This window comes from Ursus maritimus, unplaced genomic scaffold (genome assembly GCF_017311325.1).
Source record: "Ursus maritimus isolate PB19 unplaced genomic scaffold, ASM1731132v1 scaffold_24, whole genome shotgun sequence".
Lineage (NCBI taxonomy): Eukaryota > Metazoa > Chordata > Mammalia > Carnivora > Ursidae > Ursus > Ursus maritimus.
Genome location: NW_024424897.1, coordinates 19,200,251 through 19,214,944, shown reverse-complemented (window position 1 = coordinate 19,214,944; position 14,694 = coordinate 19,200,251). Strand labels below are relative to the sequence as shown.

Below are 14,694 nucleotides of genomic sequence, written 5' to 3'. Positions count from 1 at the left end.
TCCGTGGATTAAGTATGTTAAATAGGAGTGGTTGTCAGAAATCTCAAGATACCCTTCCCAAACTCCTGTCCCCCGGTTATTCAATCAAACACTAATCTAGGTCCTGCTGTGAAGGGGCCCTGCAGCTGTAATTCAGGTTATGGACCTTAAGATACGGACATCGCCCTGGATTACCTGGTGGGCACAATCAAATCACCTGAGCCCTTAGAAACAGAAATTTCTCTGGCAGGAGCTAGATCCGGCAGTCAGAGATGAAGGGGAAATCAGAGAGACTCCAAACATGAGAAGAGCTTTGACCAGTGTTGCTTGTTGGCTTTGAAGATGGAGCTAGGGGTTCATGAGCCTAGGAATGTGGGAGAGGCTAAGGATGACCTCTGGCCAACAGCCAGTAAGGAAATGGGGATTCTCAGTCCCACGACTGCAAGGAACAATCTGGCCAACAACATGAAATGAGCTTGGAAGCGGATTCATCCCCAGAGCCTCTGGAAAGGCACACAGCCCTGCTGCCTTGATGTTGGTCTTGCGAAACCCGAAACAAAGAAACCAGTTGAGCCAACTTGGCCTTCTGACCTACAGAACTGTGAGGTAATAAATGGATGTTGCTTTAAGCCATTAGGTTTGTGACAATTTGCTGTGGCAGCGACAGCAGATACAGTAGGAACTGAGGTCTCCTCGATTAACGCTCGGGGTTGGTACTATTGTCACCCCCATTTTACAGATGAGGAGACGGAAGTACAGTGAAAGGGTCTGAGCAGGTCTGCAGCTGTAAGCCACAAGAAGTCACGCTCGGTGGAAGTGTTTGCTACCAAGTTTATTTGCAGGTGAACAGCACAACATTTACAAAACATTTTGTACAATCAAATCTATATGCCCTCACACGCTGGGGGGCTAAGGAAGACCCGCTCCTTCCAACAGCTATAAACAGTCCTGGATAATGAGTTGATGAAAAACACTTTCTCTTCTTTCGGCAAACAAAATTATTTATGAGGCTGTACGGTTCAGCAATAGGAGGCAAAGAGAAAAAAATTACCTCAAGGAAAGCAACAGCTCCTTTCCTGGTGGGATCCGTCATTTTACAGACATGAAATATTCATATCGGAGATCTTATGCTTCAAGAGGAATGGGTAACATATCAGAGCTACAACAATAAATACTGTATTTATTTCTAACGGGGAATTAGAAGACTCTCTTCGGACTCCAATTCTTGAAAAGATTCTGCCATTTCAGAGCACATCCATGCTAAGAAATTCTTTAGAAATCCAGGGACTATAGCACAGACTTCCGGAGATCAGGGCCAGCGTGACTCCCCTCTCCTCTAACTCTCAGGGTTCATATTTATATCTATTACCTGCCTCTGAATCCCTCTGGCCCCCACCCGTGCTCCACTCCAACATCTGAGAGCTGCCCAAGGACTGTTCTGATTTTAAGTCACGTCACAGATTCCCCAAGGACTCGCTTTCCACTGAAGGGCCTGACTCTTGGCCTTTATGAACACGGGGTTTTAGAGAAGCAAACTTAGGGAGACCAGCTACTCTCGTGAGGCTAGCCATTCTGTGCCCCCAGCTCTAAGCCGACATCCCCAGTATGAGGAATAGGGCTGATAAATAATGAATCAGCATCTTGCTCAATTGGTGGGGTTTAAATGGTTTTAAATTCTTTTCAGGTGAAAAATTACGACAATTTTGTGCTCATGGCAGATTTCAAAGGGTGACTTGAAGCAGAAAATCTTTAAGAGACCCTTGCATTGCCAGAATTTCTTCTCAGGCTGAGATACATAAAATATTCAGTAACCGGGACTGTGGAAGGACTGAAGAAGAGCCCCCAGGGCCTGGAAAAAGGCTGCTTCTTAGGATCGTTGTCAGGGTCCTATGGAGACAGGCCCCAGACGCTACGGACATGGCTGGCTGGCGTGAGCAGCAGCTCTGCGAATCTGCGGGATCAGGTAGGTGTCCAGCTCCTGGCACTGGTAGAGGGCCACACTGTCCAACACCCACTCTCGGGTCACCACAAGTGCCTCACACATCTGCCCAATTGCTGGGGACAGAGAACACAAGCAGAAATTAGTGTCACTGCACTTTTTCCCAGACCAGACTCTTGTCAGTCTACTCCGGGACCTGGCTGTATGAGTTCACAGCGTCACTCAGGTTGGTGCAAAACTGCTGATCGTAAGTAATGCTTCAGGACACAGGACCTCATTCAGAAGCCTGAGGAATGACTGCTGGTGAAAGCCTACAGCCTCTGGCAACTTTACTAACATGAACTCCAATATGTTAAAGGAAAAGTCACCCAGGGGCGCCTGGGTGGCGCAGATGGTTGAGTGACCAACTCTTGGTTTCAGCTCAGGTCATGATCTCAGGGTTCTGAGATCCAGCCCAGCGGAGTCTGTTGGAGATTATCTCACTCTCCCTCTGCCCCTCCCCCTGCTCTCTCTCTTTCAAATAAAAATAAAATCTTAAAAAAAAAAAAAAAAAAAAAAGGAAAAGTCACCAGAGAGCACAAAACAGCACTGCAATTTAATGATTTTGCAACCTCTTAGGTGAGAAAGCAAAACAGTATGACGAGCATGATCACATGTGTGTAAAATACATGCATGTACATATATACACACATATGCCTGGGACAATGTCACCTTCACCATCTCTAAGTGGTGGGATTACTGGGATTATTTTATTGTGTTTGTGCTCATTTATATTTTATGTGATGAACATTAATTAATATCTAACCCCCACCAATGGAAATAGCTCACGTATTACTTATTTATAATGCAAAATGAGCAAACCACAAGAAGTTTTAAAAGGACATTTTAGCCATTCCCTCCTTCCTTCCTTCCTTCAAATATTCACTGAGCACCTAGAAGGTCCTAAGAACTGTGTTTTTTGTTTTTGTTTCTTCTTAAAGATTTTTATTTATTTGACAAAGAGAGACACAGCGAGAGAGGGAACACAAACAGGGGGAGTGGGAGAGGGAGATGCAGGCTTCCCGCCGAGCAGGGAGCCCGATGCAGGGCTCGATCCCAGGACCCGGGGATCATGACCTGAGCTGAAGGCAGACGCTTAACGACTGAGCCACCCAGGCGCCCCAGTCCTAAGAACTGTGCTAATCAAACACTGGGTGATCTGTGGTGAAGCAAACTCATCACACAGGACCCTGTATGTCACAGGCACATGCCCACGGCCTTCTGGAGCCCCACACGGGCGCACCATTACTCCAGTTGACTGAACGGGACATTTAGATCTCAAATCGCCACAGTCACCTGCATACTTCATTTGGGCCCTGCCACCCATCCTCCTCTGGACAAAGGCTTACAGCGAGACTTACCATGGAAGCCACTGTCGTCCGCCCAGGCGTCCGGCTGCACGACCACCACTGGGTGAGTACCCTGCATCCCGGGAAGGAAACAGCATGGAGGGTATCAGAGCTGGACTTCTCTGCAAGTCACTTCACCGCTTCTTGGTGGTGCGCTGAAGCGGACTACTTTAGGCGCAACCACAGAGGGGAGGGGTAAGCGCACGGGGCAAAAAGGAAGTGCTGGAGGGAGAGCCTTCGTAGTGAATGAAATACTTAGAGAACTCCAGTCCTTCTAGATCCACCACACATGGGCGTTTTCTGGCACTGGCACACGATCAGGGAAGGCTCGGGCGAAGAGAGGCTTCTGAGGCCCACTGGCAGGGTTCCCAGGGACCGATGGGGGCCAGCCCTGCTCAGTCACAGGGCAGATTTTGTGCAGTCCCCCTCTGACAGGGCATCAAACACTCACCTTGCTGAGAGTGAATGACGAAGGCTCCCTCACCACAGAAGCCCCACAGAGGTGCACCATCCACTCTAGCTGATCTAAATAGCACAGAGAGACCTAGAATCACCACCGTGCCCTACACACTTAACCTGGGCGCTCTACCCCACGCTCCCCTGGATGAACGCTTACAGCAAGACTTCGAACTGGGAGAGTGTCCATCTCTGCTCCAAAAGGACAGAGAGGCCTTGAACGAGAATCGATACCAGGTATGCATTCTAAGTCAGTTTGCCACCGATACGTTACCCCGGGCATCGGTCCCCAGAAGGCCCCTTGGTAGATAAGGTTTGATAGTCTCTCAAATAAAACAAGATCCAATTTCCCTTAATTTGCTAAATTGCCGGCTAAGGCGCTGTGAAAAAATACCCACTTGCCTTCCCTCCCTCCCTGCCTAATTCTGTGTTGGTAATTGATAATCACGGCCACTGAGGGCACCATCCTGGGTGGTAATTACTGCAAATGTCAAGAGACAGGAAGATAATTCAGTCAGTCAAAAAAATACACATCATCCTGAACGGAGACTCAGTACATCGGGGGGAAGGGCTCCACGCTGAGCTGGAATCGACCTCTCGGGGGAATAGAAATCAAAAGGGACTGTAGCGGTGTTCCACCTGCACCCGGAAAATCAGAACAGACCAATGAATGGCTCCTGGGCCTCTTTGGGTGCTCTTTTCTCATCAGTCCATTTCTGGGGATAACGGAGGTGGCTCCTGTTTGTCTAAATGAACAGAGGTCAACTGACTCATCTCCAAAATGATACCTGCTAGAGACCTGGTCTTCATACACCAAAGAACAAAAACACTGAGAAATCCCCAAGTGGCACTTGGAAATTTCATAAAAATCCGATCAATAACCAATAAAGAAGACAGAAGCAAAATTACTCTGCCGGGCTCTCTTGCTGCCACTCATCGGTCCCCGCCAGATGCCAAGGCCATCTTTTAAGGAACAAGAGAACCTGGTCCCTGGAGAGGAAGTGGGCACAGAAGCAAAGGTGGGTGGACTTTGCTTTGAAAAGAACAAACCAAATCTGTACACAAGCCAGGGCCTCTGTGCCACACAGCTCCGGGGTGGAGCCCCACAGCACTGCTGAACATAACATCACATGCAATGTCCGAGTTAATTAGAAAATGTTCACCCAGAGCCCTTCCCTGCCTGCTCTGGGCCTGTGTGGGGCCCAGGCCCACAGGGCTTAGTAGCTGCCGTGTTTGTTTCTCAGTATCAAATGAAGACGATTTCGGAGGAGCAGAATTCTTTCTTAGCATTTACAAACCTGAAAGGTATCTTCTCCCCACCTCCTTCTTTCCCTCCTTTCGCAAACCAAAGGGCCGTAAGGGCACCTCTAGTCCGTCTGAGCACAGAACGCTGCATCCTAGAAGCTAACTTTTCACGGCCTTCAAGCTCTTGAGAAGGGGCGCAGGGCTGGTTTTTGGACAGAGGGTAACATTTAGGTGCGGTTTTGTCCGACAGATGGTAGAGAAACAGAATACGCTCTAGAGGACTTCGCCAATCTGAGGAAGCCCCTTAAAACGGTCTCTCCTGTAACACTCCACCAGGGAAGGGAAAGGCTGGTGCCGGACTGTGTGCTTCTCCCAATCTCTTACCTGTGGGCATGTTGGTAAAGGGCCCATAGCAACAGACTTCTAGGCCCCTGAAGATCTGGGAGAAGCGTGGGACAGAGGGATGGAGAGAGAGAAACACTAATTATAAATGAGTATGCATTTTATAAAAAACAATACAAACAGACTCTCCAAAACGAAGGACTTTCTTTTTTCTTTACCACCTGATCATTTCTGCCGCTTCCCAGAGACCATGAGTCCCATGCCCGAACACTGACAGATTTTAGAAGACTTCTAAAAAAAAGCGTGTGTGTAGTGCACCCACGCTACAGCCAGTCTTTGGTAGTCAGAGGCTCAGCATCCCGCTCTGCCACCAGTCAGGCCCAGGCTCCTTCCTGGTGACTTCACTTCTTGTTGAGACAAAAGAAAAACGAGCCCTCTTTATAGTTAAGAAAACGCTTGGATGGCAAGAAATTCAACCTGTAAGCTGCAGTTTGTTTTTCCAGACTTGGTACATCAAGGCTAACCAGCACCCTAACTGGCAGAGAAGTCTATGTCGATTTTACGTGCTCCTTTCGTCCTCTGACTTTCTTCTGGCCTCGGACCATCTGTTCCTACCTTCACACTGCTCTGAGAATGGCCACTGTTCCTTCCGGCAACCGAAACGGTTTTTCTTTTCTCTTTCTTTTTATTTTAAGATTTTATTTATTTGAGGGGCACCTGGGTGGCTCAGTCGTTAAGCATCTGCCTTTGGCTCAGAGCGTGATCCCGGAGTCCTGGGATCAAGCCCCGCATCAGGCTCCTCCGCTGAGAGCCTGCTTCTTCCTCTCCCACTCCCCCTGCTTGTGTTCCCTCTCTCGCTGGTCTCTATCTCTGTCAAATAAATAAATAAAATCTTAAAAAAAAAAAAAGATTTTATTTATTTGAGAGAGAGAGAGCACAGGAGGGGAGGGAGGGCAGAGGGAGAGGAAGAAGCAGACTCCCTGCTGAGCAGAGAGCCCGATGTGGGCTCGATCCCAGGACCCAGGGATCACGACCTCAGCTGAAGGCAGACGTTTAATCGACTGAGCCACCCAGGTGCCCCCAAAACCGTTTCTTTATCTACAAGTTAATCTAATCTGGAAGTCAAGTCTGGCTCTGCCTCTCCTCATGGAGCTGACCTGCCTGCCTGCTTTCCGGGAGACACAGATTATCCTGCACCCCCGACACGCCTCTTCCACTTACATACAGTGCTCGCTAGCACCGTCCACAAGAACTTTCTGAGGTCGCCTGGCTGGCTCAGTCGGTGGAGCATGTGACTCTTGATCTCGGGGTCATGGGTTTGAGCCCCACGTTGGGTGTAGAGATTACTTAAATAAGGAAATAAACTTTAAAAAACAAAAGAACTTGCTATGATGATGGAAATGTTCTATATTTGTGTTAATAAGGTGGCCACAAGTCACATGTAGCTACCAAGCTCTTGAAATGTGGTTACGGTGAGTGAGGAACTAAACTTCATATTTTATTTAATTTAGTTATCTAGAATTTCAACAGCCTCGTGTGGCTCATGTGACAGGCGGATTCTTACACATACACTGGCACAGGTTCTTAGGCAAGCACTAGGGTATCATTTATTTTTTATTTATTTTTTCAAAGATTTACTTATTTATTTGAGAGAGAGAGAGTGCGCACTGCGCAAGCACCAGTGGGGGGAGGGGCAGAGGGAGAGAAAACCTCTCAAGCAGACTCCCCGCTGAGTGCAGAGCCCAACGTGGGGCTTGATCCCACAACCCATGAGAGCACGACCTGAGCTGGAGGTTTAAACGACCGAACCACCCGGGCGCCCCGCTAGGTTAATCATTTAGAAGAAATGTGAAGCTGTGTCAGTTGGCTGGATGGGTATCATTTGGGTAACCATCCTTCTCTTGACCCTCTTTCTCCCCATTCCACAAAAAAGGAACCTGCCTAGGCCTGGAACTCACCTCCTTTCAAATAAGAGAAACCAGGGTACAGAAAAATCAGGAGCTAAAAACTCACGAAGGCCTTCAGGAAATGAGCCTCTCCACTCTCATCTCAGCTAGAGCCACAGGAATAAGAAACAGCAGCAGGTCGGGGTGCCTGGGGGGCTAAGTTGGTAAAGCGTCTACCTTCAGCTCAGGTTGTGGTCCCAGGGTCCTGGGATCGAAACCCGCATCAGGCTCCCTGCTTGGCGGGGAGCCTGCTTCTGCCTCTCCTCCCCTTTCCTGCTCTCTCTCGCTATCTCTCTCTCTTTCTCAAATAAGTAAAGTCTTTAAACAAAACAAAACATAACAACAAAAAGAGGAGCAGGACAAGTCTGTTTCTGTTGTGACAGCGTCCGCATATGCCACTCTTAGGATCTGTATGAAGAAACGGCATCCCAACCAGCTGACAGGACCTCGCTGCTCGTAATGTTGAAAGCTCTCCCCAGGCGGCTGGCTGGAGCCAAATGGTGCCGTGAAAAGGACAAAAGATTAGGAATTTTTATATCCAAGCTGACACTCACTGATGAGGATGTCTAGTTATGAGATAAGAAATTTGAAGTTTCGGCTCTACAGACACATTCCTCTCCCACAGGAAAACACTATGGCGACATTTAGTATCTTCAGAATGTCACTACTGTGCCCAGGCACCTTCCATCATTGCCATCCCCAAATCAGGAAAAATCCCCAAACGCTGGAATTTCCTTTGAAGGAGGAAGAATCTGGTGCTAATTCTGCCTTGCACGCAGGGAAATACAAACAAATGACTGGCTCCCACAGAACTCCCCTGGGGTGAAGGCAGAAGCAGAGACAGCGCCAGCAGCTTTTCTTGGCATCTGGAAGTTCCTTGATAGGCTCAGAGGGTGGGGGTGGGCTGACCCCAAGGGTTCAGAGCCCTGCCCAAGCAGTTTTCTCTAGAAAATCACCTCTGCTGGTTCTTGCTCAAGTTCTATAAAGGGACAGACGGTGCTCCGTATGGGACTGTTTGGAAAGGCCCAGTGATGCACATTTAAAAAAAGGAAGAAACACAGACTAGGCACGTAAGCACTCGGTCAGTGAGCTGAGAGAGCAGCCAGCTCAGGCCCGACAGGCAAGTGTGAAATCTTGCCCGGACTTCTCCCTGAGAGGGTGACATCGCTTTGGCTCCATCATCTGCTACAGTACGACCTGGGGAAAATCAAGGAGTCTTTCTGGGCCTCCAGTCGTTCATTTGTAAAGTTGTTAGGATAATCTATTTTTTTTCCTCTGTGAAATCTTCTATACCTTTCCAAGAAACTGCGGTATTTTTTTAAAGATTTTTTAATTAAAGTTTTTATTTATTTAAGTAATCTCTACACCCAACATGGGGCTCTAACTCACAACCCCAAGATAAAGAGTCGTATGCTCTTCTGAATGAGCCAACCAGATGCCCCTAGTATTAAGATTTTTTTCCCCAGTAATCTACACCTGATGTGGGGCTCAAACCTACAACCCTGAGATCAAGAGTTGCATGCTCCACTGACTGAGCCAGCCACATGTCCCAAGAAGCTAGGATATTGTTAAGAGCTCGGATTCTGGAACTTGACTACATGTGTTCAACTAATCATGGGTTTCCAACTGGCTGTGTGAGCTTGGGCAATTCACTCAACTTCTCTGAGCTTTCATTTTCTCATCTATAAAATAGGTATAATTGGGGGCACCTGGGCGACTCAGTGGGTTAAGTGTCTGACTTCAGCTCAGGTCATGATCTCAGAATCCTGGAATCAAGCCCTGTGTCAGGCTTCTGGCTCAGCGGGGAGTCAGCTTCTCCCTCTCCCTCTGCACCTACCCCTTCTCATGCTCTCTCTCTCAAATAAACAAAATCTTAAAACAAAATAGGTATAATTATAGTACACACCTCATAGGGCTGCTGTAAAAAAAATTTTTTTTTTTTTAAAGATTTTTTATTTATTTATTTGACAGAGATAGAGACAGCCAGTGAGAGAGAGAACACAAGCAGGGGGAGTGGGAGAGGAAGAAGCAGGCTCATAGTAGAAGAGCCTGATGTGGGGCTCGATCCCACAACACCGGGATCACACCCTGAGCCGAAGGCAGACGCTTAACCGCTGTGCCACCCAGGCGCCCCTGTAAAAAATTTTTTAAAAAGATTTTACTAATTTGTGGGGTGCCTGGGCGGCTTAGTTAAGCGTCTGCCTTCGGCTCAGGTCATGATCCCAGGGTTCTGGGATAGAGCCCCATGTTGGGCTCTCTGCTCAGTGGGGATCCTGCTTCTCCCTCTCCCTCCACCTGCCGCTCCCCCTGCTTGTGCTCACTCGCTCTCTCAGTCAAGTAAATAAATAAATAAATATTTAAAAACAAAGATTTTATTTATTTGAGAGAGATACAGCATGAGGGAGTGGGGAGAGGCAGAGGGAGAGAGAGAGGTAGACTCCCCACTGAGCAAGGAGCCCGACATGGGGCTTGATCCCAGGACTCTGAGATCATGACCTGAGCCAAGGTAGATGCTTAATGACTGAGCCACCCAGGCACCCCGGGCTCCTGTAAAATTATTAGTTAACTTGATTGTGTGTTCAGAGCAGACCCTAGCATACAGTATACATTATGAAGATGTTAGCTGTCGATTTATCAATCACTTTCTCTTCTTGCAGCAATGTCCACTTTGCTCAATGTGTCTCATCCCCCTTGCAGCAATGTCCACACTTCTCTACAGAAAGACACCACGGTGAAGTGGAAACAGGAAAGGCCTTAGCTTCACATCTGTTTCAAATCCCAGCTCTGCCACTTACCAGCTGAGGTTTGAACCCCAGACTGGAGTCCAAAGTACATAGCTTCCCTACACCTCTAAGTTCCTGCATTCATAGCATGGAGAGAATACTTATTTACCTTGCTGGGCTAGGAGAACTGAAAAAGAACCTAGGGGTGCCTGGGTGGTGTGGTCAGTTAAGCGCCTGACACTTAGTTTTGGCTCAGGTTATGATCTCAGGGTCGTGGGACTGAGCCCCAGTGTTGGGCTCCAGGCTCAGTGCAGTCTGCTTGAGATTCTCTCTCCCTCTCCCTCTGCCCTCCTGCTCATGCGCTCTCTTTCTAAAACAAACAAATAAATCTTCTTTAAAAATTAAAAAAGGGGTGCCTGCAGCGGTTAAGCGTCTGCCTTCGGCTCAGGGCGTGATCCCAGCGTTATGGGATCGAGCCCCACATCAGGCTCCTCCGCTGGGAGCCTGCTTCTTCCTCTCCCACTCTCCCTGCTTGTGTTCCCTCTCTTGCTGGCTGTCTCTATCTCTGTCGAATAAATAAATAAAATCTTTAAAAAAATAATAATAATAAAATAAAAAATAAAAAAGGGGTGCCTGGGTGGCTCAGTCAGTTAAGTATCTGTCTTTGGCTCAGGTCACGATCTCCGAGTCCTGGGATGGAGCCCCGAGTTGGGCTCCCTGCTTGGCAGGGGGTCTGCTTCTCCCTCTGCCCCTCCCCCTGCTTGTGCTCTGTCTCTCAAATAAACGGTAAAACAAACAAAGAAACAAACAACAAATAAATAAATAAGAACCTCTATGGAAGCACCCAGCTAGTGCTCTAGCAGTGACGATGCAATGCCCCTTACAGGTGCATGAGACCATCTCCACGGGGGGACTGGAATGCAGCGTGGTGGGTGCCATGTCAACATGGCAGAGTGGGCCTTTACCTTTCTGTCCCGGGATTCTCTTGCTCGCTTCGGACCTTGGTGGTTTCTTCCATTCACAACATCTCCTCTGACTTCAAAATCATGCTGGAAGAAACCCAAAGCAAACCACAGGGATCAGAGAAAGAGAAGCCTCCTTCAATGGAAGTAGAGTATATACATCGTATTAAGGAATTCAGTACTGCCAGGCAGAATTTTGACAACCTCGCCCCTGCCCCCAAAAAATCATTCTTTCTGGTGGATTGAATGAAATGACCAGCATCTCAGCTGCTGAAATCAATTCGCTGAAGCAAATCTTTGTGGGTAGAAATGAACAATTGGCTTTTCACCTCATCGGGACTTAATGTTTTTTAATTTTCAACATCTGTCTCTTCTCAAAACATTCAGTTAGCACTGAGATTAAACTGTTAATACTGTGCTGTTATAAAGGAAACTGGAGAATTCCTGATCTCTTAAATCAATTGCGTATTACCATCTAAAGAAATAAGGGCTTCTCAGATTTCCATCGAGAGATTTACAGCTAATGAGACCAAAATGATAAAATATACATTAACACACTAAAGAAAGCACTTTTTCAAAATCACTGGTTCTGAATGGTCAAGGATGAGGAAATAAAGAATAATGGGACTGCGGAGGTTAGAGCTTTTGGGCGAATTCTGGGAAAGAATGCTTAGGAATAATTCTGACCGAAACTCGATTATAGGGAAGACAGCCGTGAACATCACCATAGGCTGTTATTAAAGAACACTTAACATTTCATAGACACTTGAGTGAGAAAAGTCTAGCGCTAAAAATGTCACCTATTTGAAGCTGACCCTCAAATTCCTTGTCCTGATTGCACCCCCGTGCCTACTTAAGCTCTCTACCTGGAAGTCTACTATAAATCCCCAAACTCACACATCTAAAACAGAGCTCTTGACTTTGCTCCTGCCTCCCGTTCTGCCCCCTCTCAGGATGCTTCTCCTGGGTCTTCCTTATCTGATTTACTATTACTAACATCCACTCTATTGTTCAGGCCCAAAACCTAAGCCTTAGCCCCTCAATGCCTCCCTTTACCTCATCCTCCAAATTTAACCCTTTAGCAGGTCCTATCTCCAAACATAACTCAAACCAACCTCTTCTTACCATCTCCATGCCACCCATTACCCTGCAAATAGAATTCAAATTCCTTACCACAACTTCCACCAAATCCTACCTGATCTAGCCCTTGTCCATGACCTTCTCCAACCCCTGGTCCAACCACTGCTCCCTACATATAATTCCCCAACTGCTGCTCTCCAGCTATACTGGCCTATTTTTCTTTAATTAATAAACCAAACTCATTCCTACCGCAAGACATTTATGCTTGCTGTTCTTCTGCCTGTTAACATTTGTTCCCTACATTTTCCCAGGCCAATTCTTGGTTTTTTAGGTCTCAGCTCAAGCTTTTCAGAAAGCCTTCCCTGGTGTCCCTAGGTAATCAACCTCCTCAGTCAGTTGCTAGTCTGTTCTGTATAGTTCTCCACGGTAAGTAAGTATGTATGTATGTATGTATTTATTTTTAATTATCCGGCTACTATCATTCTTTTTTTTTTTTTTTTAAGTTTTTATTCCATAGTATTTATTGGTTTTGTTTGTTTGGTTTTTTAAAGTAGGCTCTACGCCCAGTGTGGAGCTCAACACGGGGCTTGAACTTACAACCCTGAGATCAAAACCTGAGCTGAGATCAAGAGTCAGACGCTTAACTAACTGAGCCACCTGGGTTCCCCTTTTATTGGTATTTTAAATGCATCTTTATTTATTGTATGTCTTCCCTCAATAGAACAGGAATCCCAGCAGAGCACGGACCCACCAGTCTCATCTGCAGCTGTATTCCTGTTCCCCAAGAGCAGGATTATATTAGGTCACGGAATCAAAGTTAAAACCAACAAAAACGTCATTTGATTAATTATGAATATGCTGAATAGAGCATAGTAGTTTAAAACTGCTTTTGCTAATTTTATTTTGCCTGATCTGTTGTCACTGGCAGCTCTTAGATGGCTCTGTTCTAAAATTATTCCTCCTCCTACGCTGTCTTATTTACCTCACTGTTCTCAGGATCGTAAAAGTAACATCTCTTTAAAGGCCTCTGAGTTTTAAGCACATACATTTGCATATTAATACGAAGGGTTTTCCTTAGAAGACTGTGGACAACGAGTTTTCTACAAAGGTCGATGCACGTGAGATCAGGTGGGCCTGTTTCTCAGGCTTACGAATCTTTTCTTTCCGCTTTATAAATTCCTTTTCCTCCCTCTGAGGAAAGGATTGTTTCTACTGAAACTTGAACAAATGAGTGAGAACACAGAATTTCCTGCGTTGCTCTGTGCAATTCTTGATGATTCACATCGTCAGGGAAAGTCTTTGGAAAGCAGTACAAGCAAGGAAGCAGAGAAGTGTTCAGTGATTCTGTGACTCAGCGGCACCAAGTCTTTTTGATTCGTTTGTAACATCGAGTACGTACCTCATCTAGTATCTTTCTTTCTTTAATAGACTGGGTCACCCCTAAAGAGATGACAGAAAAGACAGGTCACACAAAGGCAGAAGAAGGTGCTCTTTTCATGGAGGTGGACGGGGAAGCGATTCGGGTAACAGCGCAGACGGCAGAACACTGAGTAGAGGTCCTCTCTCTATAAGGCCACAGCTCCCTAATAGATTTTCTTCTGGAGACACAGTGCTGGCTTAATTTAAACATTATAAAAGTGCCTGCTGCACATGGATTTCTGCCTGGTATTAAATAAATCCTCAGTTATGTGCTAACTTTGCTAGGAGCAGATTAGGTCCTATTAGTTATAAAAAGAAATCCATTTCCCCCAACATCACCAGCTTATTTGAACAAAGAGATATGCATTCAAGATAAAGCTAGTTGAGTGTTACCATTAAAGACCTTTTGGTAATTCAGATTCAGCATCAGCAGAAACCTTAGGTGTTAAAAAATGTTAGGTGTAAAAATGCAATTCTGAGGTGTTAAAGGGAGGAGGGGAGACATTATATTGTACTTACAGAAATAGCTAACTACCCATTTTCCTCCTGCGATACCCAGAAAATATTTCAGTGTCCGTTCGCACACAAACTCAGCATCTGCAGGATGAAAAACATCCAAAGGATTAGAAGCTGAAAACAAAAATCAGGAAGTTCTGCTGTAAGAAGTTAAAGTGCCCCCAGTTCCTTATGCCACTTGAGATCAATCCGGATTGATGATTCCAACAGCCCTGGTGATAGACTCAGAGGCTGGAAGCATCTCTAATTATAACCAGGAAGTGTGCATCTTTGGAAGCCCGGAAGAGGCTGACACGAGGTTAACACCAAAGGAAAGGTCTGCTCTATCTTCTAGGAGCTCAAGATGTCTGTCACTGTGTTCAAGAAATTCCCCGAGTCAGTAGTACCGGAAGGTCTATGTCACTGGACGGCAAAATGTGAAAGGACACGAGTACGTGAAATCCTGAATCTGAAATGTCCACGTAAGTGATAAAGTTTCACCCCAGAACGTCTGCTGGGGAGTCCTAACTCCTTAATTCCTAATTTCTCTGAGAGGGCCAGGCAAAGAGACTATTTTCACAGCTTTTCTCTTTTCTATGTATTTCAGAAAGCAGTAGCTGAAGAATCAGTTCTGTTTTTTCGTAGCGTTTCAAAGGCCCCCTTTGTTTTTGTTTTTTTTTTTTAAAGATTTTATTTATTTATTTGACAGAGATAGAGACA

The 14,694-nt window shown here is 46.3% G+C and overlaps 1 protein-coding gene across 2 annotated transcripts in view; it reads right to left on the bottom strand.

Annotated features, from left to right (window-relative positions):
- Positions 1–791: 791 nt before the first annotated feature.
- Positions 792–14,694, bottom strand: part of BRCA1 (BRCA1 DNA repair associated) — a 65,563-nt gene continuing 51,660 nt past the window's right edge. For both annotated transcript variants that reach the window (XM_040640558.1, XM_040640559.1), the window contains 7 exons: positions 13,999–14,076; positions 13,460–13,500; positions 10,984–11,067; positions 5,392–5,446; positions 3,758–3,831; positions 3,319–3,379; positions 792–2,034 (listed from right to left, as the gene is read on the bottom strand). In XM_040640558.1, the coding sequence (XP_040496492.1) occupies positions 1,889–2,034; positions 3,319–3,379; positions 3,758–3,831; positions 5,392–5,446; positions 10,984–11,067; positions 13,460–13,500; positions 13,999–14,076 (539 nt within the window). In that variant the 3' untranslated portion in view covers positions 792–1,888. The remainder of the gene's footprint in view (positions 2,035–3,318; positions 3,380–3,757; positions 3,832–5,391; positions 5,447–10,983; positions 11,068–13,459; positions 13,501–13,998; positions 14,077–14,694) is intronic.